Below are 21,043 nucleotides of genomic sequence, written 5' to 3'. Positions count from 1 at the left end.
TCTGTCAGGCAGGGCTCTGGGATCCAGTCCGGACCATCAGGGCGGGAACCACCTCCAGCCGGCTCAGTCGGAAAGGACGCTCCCTGGAAGGACGCCGGGCCCAGGATGCGGAACCACAGCAGGTCCTCGGAGCTCGGGGGCTGTGCCCAAGAAATCCACACCCACCAGCTCCCTCTCCCCAAATACCCCCGGCCTCTGTCCCTTCCGTCGTCTCTGATGCTCTTCTCCTGCCAGCGTTCTCTCGGCAGCCTCCTCCAGGTGAAGGGCCCTGCCGCCCCTGCCCCGGCCCTTGACATCCTTAAGGCTTGGAAATGAGCAGAGCATCAGGGAGGGGTCTGATTGGTCCACCTCACGTCAAGTGTCCAGCCCTGGACCAATCATGTGGCCAGGGCATGGGGCACTGTGATGGGCTCCACTTGGCCACCCGGCCCCCGCGCTGTGGATGGTGATTGACAGTTTCCTCCAGAACCGCTGGCTGCAGCTGGGTAGAGGCGGCCCCAGAAGTGAGAGATGCTGTAGGACCCAGTGGTCGCCAACCTTCGGACCTCACGGACCAGCTGCGCTCCGCGGACCACCGGTTGGCGGACCGCTGCTGTAGGTGGTAGAAGAATTTGTGGCTGCCCCGCCGCCTCCACCACCCCTCACAGTCGTGTTTGGGAACATTGGATGCTGAGAGGTCATGTAACATGACATTAGGAGAAAAGGGCAGAATCCGAAACAGCAGGGTTACAGGTTTGCGAAGCCCCTGGAAGACAGGGCAGCGCAGGGGCAGGCCGGCACAGCCAGGGGCTCTCGGTCCGGGTTCAGGTCCCAGCTCTGACGTGTACGTACCAGGCACACAGTAGGGCCTCAAAAAATACAGGCCTGTGACCAGTCCTGTGACCTTAGGTCAGCTCATCTCAGACATCTGTTTTCTATTCTGTAATTCTGAGACAAGATCAGCTCCTCCCTCATTAGTCACCAGGAAAACGCAAATGAAAACGACCATGAGCTCTCCCTTCACGCCTGGGAGGGTGGCCACTGGCAAAACACACACATCAGCCCGGGCTGGTGAGACCTGGAACCCGTGCCCTGTTATGTGAGTGTCCCGTGGTGCGGCCGCGGTAGGAAACAATATGGCGGCTCCTCAGAAAGTGAACAATAGGATTTTTATAAGACCCAGCAACCCCATTTCTGGATTTTCATCCCAAAGAATTGAAATCAGGGTCTCGGAGAGATAGCCCCACCACGTACCCATCACAGCGCCACTCACAATAGCGAGATGTGGAGGCCAGCAAGCGTCCACCGACCGATGAACGGATGGAGAAGCCGTGGTACTGACACGCAGTGGGATATTACTCAGTCACAACGAGAAGAAACCCTGCAGTTTGCAACAGGCTGAAACCTGAGGGCTGGCGTGAAGTGAAATAAGCCAGTCCCCGCGGGATGGGGACTATATGGTCCCACGTCCCTGAGGTTTCTGACATCGTCACACTCACAGAAGCCGGGTGCGGCATGGTGGCTGTCAGGGGTTAGGGAGAGAGGGGAGTGGGGAGTTGCTATTCAACAGGCATATTTCAGCAATGCAAGTTATGCAAGGTGAATAAGTTTAGGGGTCTGTTACGTAACCTTGTGCCTATAGTTAATAATACTCCCACTGTGCACTTAAAATGTTGCTGCGTCCTGGCCAGTGTTGTTCAGTGGTTAGAGTGTTGGCCTGCACACTGACGGGCCACAGGTTCAATTCCCAGTCAAGAGTATATACCTGAGCCCTAGCCGGTGTGGCTCACTGGATAGCGCATCGGCCTGGGGAGTGAAGGGTCCCAAGCTGGATTCCGGTCAAGGGCAGGTACCTTGGTTGTGGGCACATGCCCAGTAGGGGGTGTGCAGGAAGCAGCTGATCGATGTGTCTCTCTCATCGATGTTTCTAACTCTCTATCCCTTTCCCTTCCTCTCTGTAAAAAATAAAAACAATATTTTTAAAAGAAAGAGTATACACCTGAGCTGCAGGTTCAGCGCCGACCCCAGTCCAGCATGTGCGGGAGGCAACCAACCGACGTTTCTCTCACATCAATGCTTCTCTGGCTCCCCCTCCCTCCCGCCCTCCCTCCCGTCCACTCTCTCTGAAACTCAATGGGACAAATATCCTCCGGGGAGGATAAAAAAAATTATGTTACGAGGGTAGATCTCATGCTAAATGTTCTTACTACAATAAAAAGCAATTCATTCATTCATTCATTAATAATAAAAGAATCTTCTCTTCTAGTTGGGGAAAAGGGGCAGGGCTGGAAAAGACGGTTGACTATCGATGTGTACGGCATTTCTTTCTGAGGGATCAAAAATGTTCTAAAATTAAATCATGGGATGGCTGTACAGCTCCATGAACATACTAAAACATACTAAACTACATCCCCGAAACGGTGGCATTTATGAGATATCGCATATATGTCAATCAGGCTGTACAAATACTATATATAAAAGAATGACAGGAAAAACTGTCCCACCTTCTCAGTCTGTGGTGAAGATTCAAGGCGTTCATCTACAGAAAAGCTTCGGGACGGTGCCAGCCCCACAGTAGCATGAATTGTGGCTCACGTCACGCATGGGGCAGAAAAAGACCCAAGAATATATGACAATAGTCATATCCGGGAGGCAGCACATGGGTAATTGCTCCTCTCATCTTCGTTACTATTTTCTCCAGTGAGAGCTTTTAAGATCAGGAACAGGCTCAGCATTATTCTCCAAAAGACCGCGGTTTCTGCCCAGCCCGGGTGGCTCAGGGGTTGAGCATCGACCTATGAACCAGGAGGTCATGGTTCGAGTCCCGGTCAGGGCACAGGCCTGGGTTGTGGGCTTGGCACCAGTGGGGGGCGTGCGGGAGGCAGCCGATCAGTGATTCTCTCTCATCATTGCTGTTTCTATGCTTCTTCCTTCCTCTCTGAAATCAATAAAAATATGTTTAAAAGACAGACGTTTCCAACTGAGAGAGGACCATGCCTTTGCTGGGTTTGCCTGCTGGAGCAAATGGATTCCAAGGGAAAAACAGACGGCGAAAGGCGGGCCCCTGTGGCCAAGGTGGGTATTACGTGCACAGGCCACCTGGTCTCACCCTGGTGGAACTGCCCGTTGGCTCCGTGTACTTGAATGTCTCTTTGGCCACATGAAACCGTAGTCACATCGCCTCTCCCACCTTTACAGTGGCTAATGCCACTTTGAAAAACAGATATATTTATCTATCTAAATAGAGGCAGATAGATTGAGCTATAAATTATTATGTTAACTATAAATATTTTCCCACGGAATCTATTTTACTCGTAACAGCTGGAGACCACCCCAGTTTCTAACATCAGGGAAATCATCACCAGGAAGGAATCTATTCCTGACTCTTAAAGCGATAAATGTGGCGCCAGCCGGTGTGTCTCAGTGGATAGAGCGTCAGATCACAGGTCCTGGAGACTGCGGGTGGGACTCAGCAGGGAGGGGAGGGCTTCAGCTCTGGCCCCTGCAGCCTGGAGAGCTGCCTGGAGGTGGCAGCCTTCTCCGGCCTCTCCCTGCACAGAGCTCTCCCAGCCCAGAACCACAGGCGGTCCCAGGCGCCGCTAACTCAGCTGGTGAGCTGTGGGCTAGTTACACACCCCAGCCCCCCGTTCCCCGTCCGCAGGGTCAGGAGATTGGGCTTGTTCCACACTGAGTGTCAGCGACGACCCGACACCCGTGGCCGGGGCTCTGACCGCCTGGCGCTCCTGCCCGGGGGGCCGGGCCGGGACGGGGGTGGCAGACCAGGTGCCGTGTAACTGCCCCATGAGCGGGAGAGGCCCTGGGCTGCCCGGTGGACAGCGGCCACGCGACTCGGTGGGCTCGACAGGGTCGTCATAAGGGGAGGCCACCAACTGGGAGGGGCGGGCTCTTCAATAGAAACCCGCGCTGGGCCCGGCCCTGGTGGCCCAGTGGTTGGGCGTCGGCCTCCAGACCAGGAGGTCAGTGCGATTCCTGCTCAGGGCACATGCCCAGGTTGCAGGCAGGAAGCAGCCAATTGATGACTCTCTCATCACTGACGTTTCTGTCTCTCTCTCCCTCTCCCTCTCCCTCTCCCCCTTCCTCTCTGAAACCAATAAAAATATTTATTAAAAATAAAAACAAAACCACGAAACGCGAGCTGGGCTGAGGGGTCGCCTCTCCTAACGGCGTGGACGCCAATCCCAGGGCTCCGGGTCCCGGGCCTGCAGGAAGGCGAGAGCCACGAGACGCTGTTCTAAAGGCTTCCAGCGACCTGCCGACCACCTCCCTGCCCAGCGGGTGGGATGCCCGGCACAGGGTGCCAGCGGCGCAGTGGCACGGGGCACTGAGCTCCATCCCTGCCCAGGCCTTCTCCGTCCCCCCCCCCTCCCACACCCCGGGCCCGGGGCCCAGCCAGCCCTTCTCTGTCACTCGGCTGTGAACCCCGCTCCCTTCCCCTCCAAGACTGCGGCTCACTGCTGGGCGGCGGCCACCCAGGCCTGGGCCCTCCCCTGCAGCAAAGAGGAGGCAGCGTTTTCCATCAGTTTCCTCATTCCTCCCGCCTCCAGACCCTGACGTGGCTCCCCAACATCGGACACAGCCCCGGGGGTGGCGGGTCCGGTTTGCAGGAGGAGCCGGGAAATGGGCGGGTGTGCCTGGCCGTGGAGGCTGTCTCGTACACTCTGCTTGGGCCCCTTGGGGCATCGATAACGACAGAAACTAACCCCAAAATTACAGTGTTTAAACCTCTTATCACTTCAAACATAAGCGCTTTCAGAACAAAGAGCATCGCAAGTGCTCTGTTTTATCATTTAGCATCAAAAGCGACTACTTTCTTTCTCTCCCCCAGGCTGCCCTGGGCCCGAGGCCGGCTGCCCCTGCACACCTGCTGCTGGGGCAGGCCCGCTCCCCACTCCCCACGAACCGCCCTGCTGGGCGTCAGCTGCACCCAGCCGTCTCTCACTGCCTCACATCGCGGGGGGCAGGGGCAGGCACCCTCGTGACCTCACCTCAACCCAATCACCTCCAGGGGCCCATCGCCGCATCCCATCCTATTGGGACTGAGGCTCCAGCGTATGCATTTGAGGGCGGACTCAGTTTGAAGCGCAGCAGTTATGCACATCTGTTTTCTCTGGACCAGCCGTTCTCAGCCCGTGAGTCGCGACCCCTTTGGCGGCCGAACGATCCTTTCACAGGGGTCGCCTCAGACCATCCTGCATATCAGATATTTACATGATGATTCATCACAGGAGCAACATGACAGTGATGAAGGAGCAACGGAAATAATTTTATGGTTGGCTCACCACATGAGGAGCTGTATTGAAAGGGCCAGAAGGTGGAGAACCGCTGCGCTAGACCCCCCCTTACAAGGTTTTATCCTTCATTCATTTTTGCTGTGATCGTATCAGGCAGAGGTCATCATTTCACAAAACACACAGGTGTCGCCCCAAACGCACGCACACGCGTTAATGATAAAGGCGGCGGCGTTTATCAAAGTGCATTTCGTTTTCCAAACGGAGCTACCCGCTGTCAATGCGCGTATACATGTAGGGGGGCACCCTGTATAGACCCCGTTGCTACTTCATCCCCAACAAAACTGACGCCTTCCATCTCACCTGAGCTCTAGTCCAGGCTGGAGTCTTTCTGACTCTCTCAAAAAATGCCTTTGAACAGTTTATTTATTCCCGTCAGGGTCTAGACCAGCGGTTCTCAACCTTCCTAATGCCGCGACCCTTTAACACAGCTCCTCATGTTGCGGTGACCCCCAATTTCATTGTTACACATTGAACACAATTAAAGCATCGCGATTAATCACAACAACAATATGTAATTATAGGTGTGTTTTCCGGTGGTCTTAGGCGACCCCTGTGAAAGGGCCGTTCGACCGGCAAAGGGGGTCGCGACCCACAGGTTGAGCTAGACAATGGACACATATGTCGCATTTGGTTGTTGGTTCTTAAGATTTATAATAAGTAGCAGCCTCCCCCTCCCCTTTTTATGGCATTTCCTTGTTTGAAAGGTGTGTGTGTGGGGGGGGGGGGTGTCATTTGTCCTGAAGAAATGTCTCCAGTGATGCTTTTAAATGATTGCTTCCTTGCGCCTTTATCTCTGTCAGCGATTGCCACCCGGCGCCACAGGAACGTGTAAAATGTGCAACGCCCTCCCCCCGCACCCCCCCCCCCCCTGGCAAAAGTGCAGAACCTGACTAAGTATTACCATTTCAGGAGCACTGGCCGCTTTTCCTAGGGGGTCAGATTACAAAACAACAGCCAACGCAATAGCCATCGTTGTGAATGAGTCAAAACCATGCCTGTGTTTTTATGTCAGATCAGCACAAATGTCTACTCCGGGGCCGCGGAGCTGCGGCAATCAGTTTATGCGCCATGAGCGGAGAGAGGCTGACGCGGCAGAGCTGTGCGGTGCCGGAAGCGGGCCGTGAGGCCAGCCCTGGGGTGGGCCGGTCTCCTTGGACCGCCTCTCGGTGGAGCCACACATTCCCACCGCAGCCCTTGAGGGGCACAGCCTCCCTGGCTGCCACCGCACGGCTGCTCGGGGTGAGGCCCGCACCCCATTCACCATGAACCTCCCTGCGGCTGCCATCCTGGGCTCAGCATCCGCTGACGGGCTGTGCCAGACCCAGGGCTGCCCTCGGGGTGGGGGTGGGGCGGGGCAGGCCTTTCCCAGTGCCGCCACGGCCCCCCCCCCCCCACCCGCCTGTAGCTGCTGGCATTCTTCCATGCGCCCCTCCACCAGCCCCTCCCTGCCTCTCTCGGCGGCCGGCTGCCGTCTCCCACCCTGACGGCCCAGCTGCTGTGTGTCACGGGGAATGCGTGGCTTCTTATGGTTCATCTGTCCCAAGCGATGAGAGGCGATGCTCACACTGGCCTATTCCTGGCCAGCGGGAGCCGCTGAGCACCGATGCCCGAGCCCATGTCGCCGTTACCACCTGGTCCCGGGGGACGCCGTGGGCGCACGTGGCCTGGAATCCCAGCGCCCTCCGGCAGGAAAGTGAGGGAGGTCACACTCCCGGCCTCAGGCTACTCCCTGTGACCAGGTGTTCGTCGCTGCGGGGCTTTTCAGAGTCCTGAGCTGGGAAACAGGTATTTTTAGAAAGTAGTGAGCACAGACCTATATTTCCAATTCAGGTTTAAGATTGCGGGGTTTTATTCCCTTTGTGTTTGATACCGGCATCTCCCCCCCCCCCCCCCCCCCCCCCCCCGCAAAGCCTTGCGCCGTCACAGCATTCGCACAGAGACTTCGCCGCGTTCACCCGCAGCACACGGTTCCGAGTCTCCGGGCCACTGGAGCAGCAGCGCCCGCACTGAGCTGCCCCGCCAGGTTCAGGTTTCTTGTTTGTTTTCTTTGTTTTTTTGTTTGTTTTGTCCCCGGAAAATATCTGGCTGTGAATATAGAGTCGCTTTAAAGCCCCTCAAGGTCATGCTTTGCTCTGCATGGCGATGGCGCCAGCTCGATACAATCAGGCCCATTGGTTTTCGTGCATTCTCTATTTTGAGGGTTGTGATTTTTTAAAATCTCTTAATTGCTTATCTATCCAGAGAAGCGATTTCTCCACTCAAATATCCCTGTTTCCCAGCGCAGGAATACAGGTCATCGGCAGACGGTCTGCTCCCAGTTTAGGAACACAGGCCACTGGGATGGAAATGCCCAAAGAAATGCTTCAGACTGCAAACCCCTGCCCGCTGAGAACTGCCGGCCGCCCTCGTCTCAGATCCCTCCAGGAGGCCCAGGTCCCGTGGAAGGAGGCCTGCCGGGTCCGCGAGGCGCCCACGGTGTGAAATCGCGGGCTCAGCCCGGCCAGGCGGCTGAGGTTTGGGCAAAGCCCCTGCAGACACGGTGGCTCTTTTCTCGTCCATCCGCCCTTCCTGGTCTCGGGGGGTGGGGGTGGGTGGGGGTTTCCGTGTTTATTTGCTTGATCCCGTAGCACATTTACACGGCTGCAAAGTCGAACATAAAACAAGAAGCACCTCACTTCCATCCGTGCCCCTCACCTGGAGTTACAGTTGTTACTCGTGTTTGGGTCACGCCTCATGGCTTCTGATGGGAAACATACATGGATGTGGATGCGTCTGGGCGTGTGTGAAAGCAGCGCAAACACTGCTCTGCCTCTTTTTCTTTATTTTTAGATCCTCACAGAGGACATTTTTTCCATTGCTTTTCTAGAGAGTGGAGGGGCGGGGGGAAGAGAGTGGGGGGGGCAGGGAAACATCGACATGAGAGAGACACATCGATTGGTTGCCTCCTGTACGCACCCCAACTGGAACCAGAGGTGGAACCTGCAACTGAGGTACGTGCCCTTGACCGAGAATCGAACCCTCGGCCCTTTGGTTGCTCTAACCACTGAGCACCACCGTCCAGGACTGTCCCCTCTTTTTTTTTTTTATATATTTTATTGATTTTTTACAGAGAGGAAGGGAGAGAGATAGAGAGTTAGAAACATCGATGAGAGAGAAACATCGATCAGCTGCCTCCTGCACATCTCCCACTGGGGATGTGCCCGCACCCCAGGTACATGCCCTTGACCGGAATCGAACCCGGGACCCCTCAGTCCGCAAGCCGACGCTCTATCCACTGAGCCAAACCGGTTTCGGCTGTCCCCTCTTAAAAAACGAATCAGTACCCTAGAGATTCGGCCCCTTCATTCCTCTTTCCATCTGCGTTACACCCAGTTGGGTCACATCCCCTCCATGGGGGTCAAATCCACCAAACTGACTTTTAATGTGTCACGGGGAGGGTAGGACAGAGCCCCCACCACCTGCCACCTCAGCCTGGGGCGAGGCCGGCCTCCGTGCTGGGGACAGACCTGGGTGGCTCTCACGCGGCCCCGGGGCCTGGGAGGAAGCAGACACGCCCTTCTCCTGGCCCGGCTGGAAGGTGGCCGGTGCTGGGCAGCCTGTGCCTCAGGCGGAGCTGAGCTCTGGGCCGGCCTGCGCCTTCCCGGACGGTGAGACCCTTTCAAAGGGGCTACTCCTTCGTGGTCTGGTTTGGCAGACAAGCTCGCTCCAAGGCCGGGGCCTGCCGGGGGCTCCCTCGGGGCTCGCGAGGGGCAGCTACTCCGTCCGTCGGGGTGTCGGACGCGGGGGGTGTTCTCTCACCCGCGAGGGAAGGTTGACAGGGTCGAGGGTTTCCGCCTCTTAGCCACTCGGCCATGAATGGAACACCCCCCGGCCCTGCACGCCCACCTCTGGGCCAGAAAGAAAAGCTGCATCCAGCCCCCAGCTGCTGGATTATTTTGGGGAAAAATTTTTTTTAATTAGTTGCTAACATTTAAAAATCAGGGGAGTCCACATCAATGTGCAGACTTCAGACTCCCCTTGAAAGCTTGGCCGACCGGCCCGCATCCTACGCCGTCCGAGCCGAGCGGGGGCTGCCCTTGGGGACGGGGCATGGGCTGCCCGAGCCCACGCAGCCGCCCAGCCGTCCACTCCGTCTCCTTTTCTCTGGGCCTTGAGCTCAGGGGCCCCGGCCTGGCCTGCACGCTGCCATCACCTAAAGCCACTCCTACGCCAGTGGGCTCCTTGCCGTCTTCCCTCTGCCGGGGGACCCCCAATCCTCCCAGCACGCTCCTCCCCGATGCGCAGCTCACAGGGTGGCTACGAGGAGGACATGAGACCAAGGATGCCAAGCGTGGTCGCCAGCACTCACTTTATGACATGATGAGCGAGCTTTCCCTCCAGGCCAGCACGCATCTCCCCACTCTCACTGAGGTCACGTGGTTTGGGCTTGTCCCCCAGCCATGCCCCAAGGAGGAGATGACGATAGAGATCTCTGTATTCCGAATTTTTCTAAGTCCTTCCCCCTCTCCCCCCGATCCGGAAGCTGATGGGAATAAAGATCTTATCGGGAGGTTAGTTTTTTATCGGGACCATCAGCAGCCCTCCCAGGGGATCGGGCGCAGGTCAGAGCGCATATATGGGCAGCGCTGGCCCCTCGCCGCACCCTCCGCACCGAGCCTTCCGGAGGACGTGACGCGGGAGAACGCACAATGAGGTGGATCGGGTTCCTCAGCCTGGTGGCCCTGTCCGAGTGCCTGGTGACGTGAGTATGGGGACACCTGTCCCGGCCTCGCTCTCACTGTCCCCTGATCCTTCCACCGCCCAGGGGGGGAGAAGGGAATGCAATCATTCCCTGTCGTCACGTCCGCATCTGCAATTAGTTTTAATTTTAATTTTTATAAATCCTCACCTGAGGATATTTTCCCATTGATTTTTAGGGAGAGGGAAAGAGAGAGGGAAAGACAGGGAGAAACATCGATGTGAGAGAAAGACATCGATGGGCTGCCTCCTGCACGAGCCCCCACCAGGAACTGGGCCGGGGAGGAGCCTGCAACCGAGGTCCGTGCCCTTGACTGGAATCGAACCCGGGACCCTTCGGTCCGCAGGTGGACGCTCTGTCCACTGAGCCACACCGGCCAGGGCCAGGTCTCCATGTACTGATGAGTAGCTTGCCACGTGCACTGTGGGGCCAGGGGTCCTGGGGCAGGTCTGGGGGTTCCACAGCGCCAGGCTGCCCCTGTGCAGACGGTGCCCCCAGGATTGCTCAGGGCACCCCCTGGGCGGCTGTAAGGCTGGTCTGGTCAGGGGACAGCATTTCCCTCCCATTTGCTGCTCGGTCTCCTCCCCGCTCTCCCTCGTCTCCGTGGGCCCGTGTCTCCACCTCTGTGTCTCTCCCCTGTCTCCCCGTCTCCTCCGATGTCTCTGTAGGTGCAGAACGCGTGGGTTCCCCTCTGTTTTGGTTTTTGCCTGCTCCTCCGCCCTCTGGATTTCCCTAATGTCTTCCCCATCTCCCGCGTCCTGCCCGCCTCCAGCCTCCCCTCCGCTTGACCCTGGAGAAGGGCCGGAGGGACCCTCCGGGGCCCAGTTTTGCCTGAAGGAGCAGGTGGCCACAGCCAGGTCACGCACCCCCTGCCTTTCAGGTTCCTCCAGTAACAGGAGGGATCCCGCTCCGCTCCCGCCAGGGCGTCCTGGAGAGGGAGCCGGTGAGATGACGATGCGACAGCACGGGCTCCAGGTCCAGGTCCCTCCGTCAGGGGCCTTCGGTCCATCCTCGCCCTCAAAGCCCCAAACCCGCCATGGGAGGCCTGCTGTCACCCCACTTCTTTACGATGGGGAAACGGAGGCTCCGCACGGGCCTGTGGCCTCCCTGAGGCTGCAACCCGCCCTGTGGTCAGACCTGGGCCCATGGTCCGGCCTTTCCCTGCGTTGGTTGGGCGCCCGCCCTCATCAGATGGCTTGTGAAATCCTCGGAAAAGACGGTGCGGCTCCACCGCCAGGCGCGGTGGCCACGTGGAACGGCGGGTGGAGAGCTGCTGTCTTACTTCTTGTCTTTTCCCGCTGGAAGCGTCCCTCTGACGAAGATCAAGTCCATGCGGGAGAGCCTGCGGGAGAGGGACCTGCTGAGAGACCACCTCCAGCGGTACGCCCACAGCCGGGCCAACAAGCTCCTGCGCCAGCCGCGCGTCACCGTCGAACCCATGAGGAACTACCTGGACGTGAGTGTGGGGGCGCAGGCACAGCCTTCCCTAGTGCTGGCCGAGCACTGGGGTCCACCCGGGGTGGCAGCCAGGAGGTGGGGGCGGGGCTCCTGCAGGCAGCAAAGGGGAGAAGGCACTCGCACCCTCAGCTCTTGGTCTGTGGTGTCTGGCCCAGCAATGACCAGGAGGCAGGCAGACTCCATCTCGGTGCCCAGGATCCGGCGCTGGGCACCCGAGAACCAGGTGCTGGTTGGACAGATTCTGCTCCTTCTGAACAAAACCGCTGCCTTAACGGGGACTCCAGTTGGACGCCCCAGGCCGAGGGCGCTCAGCCTCCACAGCCCCGAGAATGACCCCAGCAGAGTGCCTGAGCCCCTCCAGCGTGGGAGGCTATTAACACCAACGGTGTGGTTACGGCTGTGGATCACAGGGGGTCTGGCCTGTTCTGCAAGAAGATAAACGCCAATTAAAGGGCCGCCAGTGTGATAGTGACACAACCGGCGCTGAGTTGGGAGTCAGGGGCCTGGGTGACCTAGGAGGGCTTCCCGGAGGAGGGAGCACTCCAGCGGGCCGTGAAGGCTGTGGATTCACAGAGCTGCAGGAGAAAGTGGGAAACTTTTCCAATGAAGGCGCCACCTGAGCCGCGGCCATGGAGGTGGGGTGGTGGGAAAGCGATTCCAGCAGACCCGGGACGCCCTGGTCAAGGCCGGCACCTGGGGACCAGGCGTGACCGGGGCGCAAGGGCTGGCCTAACCCCCGCCCCCGCCGGCAGATATACTACGTTGGCATCATCAGCATTGGAACGCCCCCTCAGAAGTTCAAGGTCGTCTTTGACACTGGCTCAGCGGACTTGTGGGTGCCCTCCATCTACTGCTCCAGTCCCGCCTGTGGTGAGTGCCTGGGCCCTGTTGCGGCTCCCGCCCCTGCTCCCACCCCTGCCCCAGGCCCTGAGAGCTGACTGACCCCTGCACTCCGTCTGCAGTGACACACAAAACCTTCAAACCTCGGGAGTCGTCCACCTTCCAGGACGCGGACCGGCCCATCTGGCTGCTGTACGGGTCCGGCAGCATGACCGGGCTGCTCGGCTACGACGACGTGCGGGTGAGTGGGGGTGGGGCCTGGCGACCTCTGCCCACTGCTTACGGGGACAAACCTCAAGTCCCCCAGCGGCTGGCCGTCTGCCTCGGGGAGACAGTGCCCGGCTGAGAGCGCCCCGAGTGGCCAACCCAGCGAGCGGGTCATGGCACGGGAGGCGGGCATTTGCAGCTCTTGCCCCGTGGTGAGCTGAAGGCTGATTTTGCTGGGAGCAAGGAGAGGTGAGCGCAAACCCAGTTTTATTTATTTTTTAAAAATATATATTTTTATTAATTTCAGAGAGGAAGGGAGAGGGAGAGAGAGGTAGAAACATCAATGAGGAGAGAAAATCATGGATCAGCTGCCTCCTGCACCCCCCCCCCATGGATCGAGCCCACAACCTGTGCATGTGCCCTTGACCGGAATTTAACCCGGGACCCTTCAGTCCACAGGCCGGCGCTCTAGTCACTGAGCAAAGCGGCCAGGGCTCCACGCAGTCTTTTCACAGGAACTCGGCGGCCCTGTGTACACCTGGGGTGCAGAATCCACAGTGAATCGCAGGGAATTCACTCGGGTTCTGCCACCAGATCCCGGAACGCCAAACACAAGACGACCCCGCGCTCTGCTCATGGGGCCTGCGGGGGAACCGCCTGGCCCACTCTGCCCCCGGCGCCCCAGCCGTACAGAGGGATGAGGGTGTTTCACCACCCGGGGTGGTGCTAGCAGGAGGGCGGGTGTCAGGGGGACTCCTCGGCAAAGCACAGTGGGTGCTGCTCGGGCACCTCCAGGCGCAGCCACACCTCAGCTGATCCCTGGGGTGCTGGTGGCATCGCCCCACACACCTCCCCCAGGCCCAGCCCCAGCTCCACGTCCCAAACCTTCCCATGAGGCCACCCTCTCCCCCCAGGTCGGGGACCTTGTCTGCAAATCCCAGGCATTCGGCCTGAGCACGACAGAGTCCGGCATTGCCTTGGAGTTTGCCGCCTTCGACGGCATACTGGGCCTGGCCTACCCCACCCTCGCCCTCAAGGACACCACCCCGGTCTTCGACAGCCTGTGGAAGCAAGGCCTCCTGCCTGAGAACCTCTTCGCCTTCTACCTGAGCAGGTCAGCCCCCTCCTCCCTGAGCAGGTCAGCCCCCTCCTTCCTGAGCAGGTCAGCCCCCTCCCCCCTGAGCAGGTCAGCCTCCTCCTCCCTGAGCAGGGCAGCCCCCTCGCCCCTGAGCAGGTCAGCCCCCTCCTCCCTGAGCAGGTCAGCCCCCTCCCCCCTGAGCAGGTCAGCCTCCTCCTCCCTGAGCAGGTCAGCCCCTTCCCCCCTGAGCAGGTCAACCTCCTCCTCCCTGAGCAGGTCAGCCCCCTCCTCCCTGAGCAGGTCAGCCTCCTCCTCCCTGAGCAGGTCAGCCTCCTCCGACCTGAGCAGGTCAGCCTCCTCCGACCTGAGCAGGTCAGCCTCCTCCCACTTGAGCAGGTCAGCCCCCTCCCATCTGAGCAGGTCAGCCTCCTCCCACCTGAGCAGGGCAGCCCCCTCCTCCCTGAGCAGGTCAGCCCCCTCCTCCCTGAGCAGGTCAGCCCCCTCCCACCTGAGCAGGTCAGCCTCCTCCCCCCTGAGCAGGTCAGCCCCCTCCCCCCTGAGCAGGTCAGCCTCCTCCCACCTGAGCAGGTCAGCCTGGCTGGGCAGGCCCTTTGCCCAGATGCCTTCCATCGCCTGAGAAATGGTAGATGACCGGGCCTCCCCTCTTTCCTGAGGGGCAGCCTAGTCGAGAGGTCAGCAACTAGTGGCCCTCGGCCACCTGTGGCCCGCCACCTGCTTTTATAAATAAAGTTTTATTGGAACACAGCCCTGCTCTTTAAGTCACATCCTGTCTGCAGCTGCTTCTGCGCTACAATGGCAGCATCGAGCACTTGGGATAGAGATCGCGTGGCCGGCAAAGCCCAACATGTTGACATTCTAGCCCAAGCCCAGCCAGAATCTCAAGTTCACAGCTCGGCTGTGCTCCTCAGTAGCCAGGGGACTGACCTTGGGCCGTGCTCAGTGCCCCTGCCCCAGGTCCCTTCTGAACAGTGGGCGTCACAGCAGTGCCTGCTCCACGGGGCCCTGCGCAGTGTGGCTAAGTGGCCGCTGGCCAGTGCCAGCCTCGGTCACTGAGCTGGAGAAGCGCCACCCACCGTCCTCCCCTCACAAGAGCCCCCTCTCCTCCCGCCCCCCCTCTCTCCCAGCAACAAGGAGAAGGGCAGCGTGGTGATGTTCGGTGGCGTGGATCACTCCTACTACCGGGGCGAGCTCCAGTGGGTGCCGGTGAGCACGCAGGGCTTCTGGCAGATCACTGTGGACAGGTAAGCACCCCTCCCCCCGCCCCCCCACTGAGGGCCACGCCAGTGGCAGCCGCACCTGCAGGCACAGGGCACACGCACACACTCAGACAGACACAGGCACGCACCCCACCACGGGTTCATAACTGCCCTGACCAGGGTCCTGACCAGAGAACCGGGATTGGGCCTGCGTCTCCGACACCAGGAACGGGGACTGGGGTGGCTGAGGCTAGGGGCGATCACTGAGGGGGCCCCGTGATACTGTCAGACAGAGGCCTAAACTGTGCTCCGGAGCCCACGCCCCGCGCCCTGGGCCGGCCCAGGCATCCCCCGGCCACGGGCCTGGGGGTAGGGGGGTCACGAGGCCAGGGGGGAACAACACACTCCCTGCTTCCTCTCCGAGCCTCTGCTCCGCGGGAACTCCGTCTTTACCGTGTGGCTTTCATCACTGGCCGGACAGCAGGTCCGTGTCTCCAGTTGACCCTCATTCCTTCTCGTGCCCTGCCATTCCCTCGGCAAACAGTGGAGCATGCGCTGTGCGCTGGGCACGGGCACTGGAGGGGGCACGCAGGGCACAGCTTGCTCTCCCGACGAGCAGGGCAGACACACGTGAGGGACAGTGTCGCAGCCATCGGGAGTCCCCAGCCCGTGCGCGCTGGACACCAGGAGGGTTTGCCGTCCAGTCTGGGGAGGAGAGGGGCCTGATCTCCTCTGGGGGACACTTCCCTGGAAAAGTAGCGACTGATCCGGACCCTGGAGGACAGGAGGAATCAGCCAGACAAAGGGGACAGGGTGGGTCCAGGAAGGGTGATGGCACGTGCCAAGGCCCTGAGGCACCGGGAGCACAATGCATTCAAGACCTGCGAGGAAGTCCGTCCAGGAAGGTCGGTGTGGCCGACACAGGGAGACAGGACGGCAGGAGCTGCAGGCTGTTCTGCAGGCAGCTGGGAGGGCCGCGGGGGAGAGGCCACGGGTGACCCTGGCGCCTGCTTTGTCCCTCAGCATCTCCATGAACGGGACAGTCGTGGCCTGTCCCGGCGGCTGCCAGGCCATTGTGGATACCGGGACCTCGCTGGTGATTGGCCCACTCGACCCCGTCCTCAACATTCTGAAGAACATCCACACCTGGACCACCAGCACCGGCGAGGTGAGGGGTCACGCCCCGGGGTCACCCTGGGTTCCCCACACACAAAGGACCCCCGGGGCCAACCCCCCCTCCCTCTCTCTCACACAGTACGTCGTCAGCTGCGATGACGTCCAGAGCCTGCCTGACATCGTCTTCACCATAAACAATGTCACATACCCAGTGCCAGCCAGCGCCTACATCCGGAGGGTGAGGGGCTGCCCTGGGGGCTGGTTCTCAGAACTGGGGCTGGAGGGACCTGTGTGGCCGTGGCTCAGAGAGGCCCCCTGGAGGCCAGGCCGTGCCATTGCAGGTGCTGCCCAGCAGCCCTGGCTGGGAGGGCGCCTCCCATAGCACAAGCCTCTTGACAGTAGGGTGTCTGGGGCATCCATCAGCCTCAGGGAAATGCGGAGCGGCCACCATGCCCGCTCCGTGCCGGCTCCAGGAGGGGGCGCTAATGGCCTCGCCCTCAGGCAGCGTCAGGTCAACCGGGGCGCTCTGACCCCTGGGCTGTAATGTAGGCGGTAACCCCGGAGACAGGCAAAGAGGAGGGACCCTAGGGCTGGCTGGGGACAGCCCCAGTGGCCCCCCGTAATCATGGGCTGTATTCCCTTCCCATCTCGAAGTGTTCTGATTTGGGTGATAAATCATAAGGTCACCCTAGTCCCGGGGTGCAAACGCCCCCTCCTAGGCCCCAATTCCCTGACTGTGAAATGGGGTACCCAGGGCGGTTAGACGCTGACATGAATAAAGCTGCGCAGTGACCGGGCTCCAGAAGCGCCGGTGCCCACGGCGTGCCGAGAGGGCGTGGGGCAGCCACGGAGAGAGCAACTGGAAGCCTCTCAGCCAGTGGTTCTCAACCTTCTGGCCCCCTAAATACAGTTCCTCATGTTGTGACCCAACCATAACATTATCTTCGTTGCTCCTTCATAACTGTCATGTTGATACTGTGATGAATCGTCAGGTAAATATCTGATATGCAGGATGGTCTTAGGCGACCCCTGTGAAAGGGCCGTTCGACTGCCAAAGGGGTCGCGACCCACAGGTTGAGAACCGCTGCTCTAAGCCCTGAAGGCCCCTGGCGGTGTGCCATGGGGTGGCGGGCGGTGAGGGCGCAGCTGAGGGCTACACGTCCTTCCCCTCCAGGAGCGGACCGACATCTGCTTCAGCAACTTGGACATCGACACCTCAGGCAGCTCCAGCCTCTGGATCCTGGGGGATGTGTTCCTACGACTCTATTTCACCGTCTTCGATCGCGCCAACAACAGGATCGGCTTGGCCCCTGCGGTGGTGTAGACGAGGGCGCTGCTCCGGGAGGCCACCGGGCCCGCCCCAGGACTCGCACACACTCCCTGCGTCCCCGCCCAGGGGACCCGGCTACAGCTGTGTCTGGGGCTTTGCCGACCCCTATTCTCAATGGTCACTGGTTTGATTCCTGGTCAGGGCACATGCCCCGGGGGTTGCAGGCTCGGTCCCCAGGAGGGGGCATGCAATGGGCAGTCCATCGATGTTTCTCTCTCTCCCTCTAAAAAGTCATAAAAACATTGATTTTTTTTAACATATTGATTTTTAATAAACGGTCTCATTTCAATGGCGCTAAAACGAGTGGTGCCTCTGCCTGGGCCTGGGAAGTGCGTCAGTCAGGCAGGGTTCTGGGATCCAGTCCGGACCACCAGGGCGGGAACCACCTCCAGCCGGCTCAGTCGGAAAGGACGCTCCCTGGAAGGACGCCGGGCCCAGGATGCGGAACCACAGCAGGTCCGCGGAGCTCGGGGGCTGCGCCCAAGAAATCCACACCCACCAGCTCCCTCTCCCCCCCACCCCGGCCTCTGTCCCTTCCGTCGTCTCTGATGCTCTTCTCCTGCCAGCGTTCTCTCGGCAGCCTCCTCCAGGTGAAGGGCCCTGCCGCCCCTGCCCCGGCCCTTGACATCCTTAAGGCTTGGAAATGAGCAGAGCATCAGGGAGGGGTCTGATTGGTCCACCTCACGTCAAGTGTCCAGCCCTGGACCAATCATGTGGCCAGGGCATGGGGCACTGTGATGGGCTCCACTTGGCCACCCGGCCCCCGCGCTGTGGATGGTGATTGACAGTTTCCTCCAGAACCGCTGGCTGCAGCTGGGTAGAGGCGGCCCCAGAAGTGAGAGATGCTGTAGGACACAGCGGTCGCCAACCTTTCGGACCTCACGGACCAGCTGCGCTCCGCGGACCACCGGTTGGCGACCGCTGCTGTAGGTGGTAGAAGAATTTGTGGCTGCCCCGCCGCCTCCGCCACCCCTCACAGTCGTGTTTGGGAACATTGGATGCTGAGAGGTCATGTAACATGACATTAGGAGAAAAGGGCAGAATCCGAAACAGCAGGGTTACAGGTTTGCGAAGCCCCTGGAAGACAGGGCAGCGCAGGGCAGGCCGGCACAGCCCGGGGCTCTCGGTCCGGGTTCAGGTCCCAGCTCTGACGTGTACGTACCAGGCACACAGTAGGGCCTCAAAAAATACAGGCCTGTGACCAGTCCTGTGACCTTAGGTCAGCTCATCTCAGACATCTGTTTTCTATTCTGTAATTCTGAGACAAGATCAGCTCCTCCCTCATTAGTCACCAGGAAAACGCAAATGAAAACGACCATGAGCTCTCCCTTCACGCCTGGGAGGGTGGCCACTGGCAAAACACACACATCAGCCCGGGCTGGTGAGACCTGGAACCCGTGTCCTGTTTTGTGAGTGTCCCGTGGTGCGGCCGCGGTAGGAAACAATATGGCGATTCCATACCTAAATAGAGATCGATATATTGAGCTATAAATATTTTCCCACGAAATCTATTTGTACTCGTAACAGTTGGCGACCACCCTAGTTTCTAACATCAGGGAAATCATCACCAGGAAGGAATCTATTTCTGACTCTTAGTGTGACCATCCCTTGCTGGTTTGGCTCAGTGGATGGAGAGTCAGCTTGCAGACTGAAGGGTCCCAAGTTCGACTCCAGTCAAGGACACATGCCCGGGTTACGGACTTGATCCCCAGGAGAGATTGTGCAGGAGGCAGCCGATGCATGATTCTCTCTCATGTTTGATGTTTCTATCTCTCTCTCCCTCTCCCTTCCTCCCTGAAATCAATTTAAAAAATATATATTTTTTAAAAAAGTGATAAATGTGGGCTATGTCCATTAAGAAAAGTGTGAAGATAGGGACTATATAAAATGGAGTCGCTGTCACCAAGCTACTAAAATTACTAACATTATACAGGTTGGGGCATGAGAAAGATTGCATTCCTGTCCCAACTAGCCTGGGCCTTCCAGTCCTGTGTCCACGCCTGGATAGACCAGGCCGCCCGATGACCCTCCGATCACCCCTGGACGGACTCGGGCACCCAGACCCCTGCCATCGTCACCGGCGGTGATCAGACCTCCTGGCACCCGCCTTCCATTCCGGACCGTCTGGCATCTGGCATCCTGGCTGCCTGGCGTCCGACGGGTCCCGATCCTGGACCAATCCCAGGGCTAAGAACATGCCCCTGGCGCTTCTCAAGAAAGCGGTTTCTACTGGGAGCACTTTTAACTCTTCTTCCTTGTTTGGAGCACTTGTGGGCTTTTGCCTTAGCTGTGTCCCAGGTTTGCGACCTTGAAGGAAATCGTAATCCTGTAGTTCCACAAGGCCACCAGATTCTTTCTGAGTTTGTTCAGCACCATATAAAGAAAAGGGCAGCCCGTGTACGCCTGAAACCGACACACAGAAGCACTGAACGCAAGCGGTAACCAAATTAAGAAGTAATGATTGCCTGCCGTGCAGTGCTATTTCGTAGAAAGATGCAAAATGTCACCAAAAAAATAAATAAATGAATAAACTGGTCAGAAGTGCAGCCCAAACTGTGGGCCGCGAGCACACACATCTCCCATCCCCCTTCAGACCTGCACCCTAATGGCCCTCGGGGGGCCCTCTGGTCCTCTCCCCGAAATGCCAGCCCCCCAGCGCTCCCTGTCCCTCCTCGCTCTCGCTGCCCCGCACCGCACGGCGCCCACTGTGTGGCCCCTCTCTCCTGTGACTGTCTGTCTCCTGCCCGGAGTGGACACCAGGGAGACAGCGCTGGGTCTGCTGTCTTGTTCTCTGAGCGGCCGGCCCCGGGGCTGCACTGGCGCCTGCAACCCAGCGACACTCAGGGAGCGCTTGGGGCCGAACGCCACGTGAGCTCAGTGTGAAGAAGACGCAGGCCCTGGGTCCACACCGAGCCCAGTGCTGCCGAAGCAGGAAGCCAGGGCGCTGCCGGCTGCGTCCCTTGTGCCATGTGTCCCGGCCTCCAGACAAACGCCAGCGACGGGCGAGGGGCGCATGGGCACACGGAAGTCCACTATCTCGCAGCTCTGGAGGCCGGAGAGCCGAGAGTGGGCGTCTGCAGGGCGGCTCCCTGAGCCTCGCCGCTTGGCGTTCGGCTGTCTTCCTCCCGGGCCTTCCCCGGTCTCTCCTCTGTGTGCCTGTGTCCTAATCGCCCCCTGGTCTAAGGACATCAGTCACAGTGGATGAGGGCCCAGCCTCGTGACCTCATTTAGTCTCTTTACAGTAAGGACCCCGTCTCCAAGTCCAATCGCATTCAGAGTTCTCTGGGTTAGGGCTCCTGCACATGAATTTGGGGAGCACAATGCAGCCCCTTACCACCGAGACGGGCAGGGAGCACGGCTGGTGTTGCCTCCAGCCAGGCTCAGAAGCCTCCGCCTCCTTCCCACGCATCCCTGAGGGCCTGCTTGGGTGCTCAGCCACTTGCCAACGTCCCCTCTGCACCATGTTCCGATCCCTGTGCGAATGTGATTCCCCCGGGGAAGAGGGACACACTCCTGGGCTGACTGCAACTTCCAATTTAAGTATTATTAAAACAGCTCGAATGCCGCCGCCTCCGTGATGGCCTCCCAGGTGTCCCCTGGAGGCGAGAGCCCTTTTTTCTAAGTGACCCATAGCACTCGGCCTCTTTCCGTGCCCTGCTCGTCGGGCACTCAGGGACCCAGCCAAAGTGGGTGCTGCAAGGCAGGGAGCAGGGCATGAGAAGGTGGCACAGGCTTCCACTCGGGCTCACGGCCTTGCCCCCCCCGCCC

General features: G+C 59.4%; 1 protein-coding gene across 2 annotated transcripts; it reads left to right on the top strand.

The window, feature by feature from the left end:
* The first annotated feature begins 9,547 nt into the window (after nt 1-9,547).
* Nucleotides 9,548-17,673, top strand: LOC118649058 (pepsin A-5-like). 2 transcript variants are annotated; one of them, XM_036295811.1, is made up of 9 exons: nt 9,548-10,032; nt 11,335-11,485; nt 12,240-12,357; nt 12,450-12,568; nt 13,449-13,648; nt 14,758-14,874; nt 15,853-15,997; nt 16,085-16,183; nt 17,120-17,673. In XM_036295811.1, the coding sequence occupies exons 1-9, from the start codon at nt 9,980-9,982 to the stop codon at nt 17,267-17,269; spliced, it is 1,152 nt and encodes a 383-aa protein (XP_036151704.1). In that variant the 5' UTR covers nt 9,548-9,979; the 3' UTR covers nt 17,270-17,673. The 2 variants fall into 2 exon arrangements, with proteins under 2 accessions (XP_036151704.1, XP_036151705.1); XM_036295812.1 differs by having other exon boundaries at nt 16,085-16,206; nt 17,143-17,673.
* The last annotated feature ends 3,370 nt before the right edge of the window (nt 17,674-21,043 follow it).

Source organism: Myotis myotis, unplaced genomic scaffold, assembly GCF_014108235.1.
Source record: "Myotis myotis isolate mMyoMyo1 unplaced genomic scaffold, mMyoMyo1.p scaffold_m19_p_27, whole genome shotgun sequence".
NCBI lineage: Eukaryota > Metazoa > Chordata > Mammalia > Chiroptera > Vespertilionidae > Myotis > Myotis myotis.
Note: the sequence above shows the minus strand (reverse complement) of the source record. Positions and strands in the feature narration are given on the sequence as shown.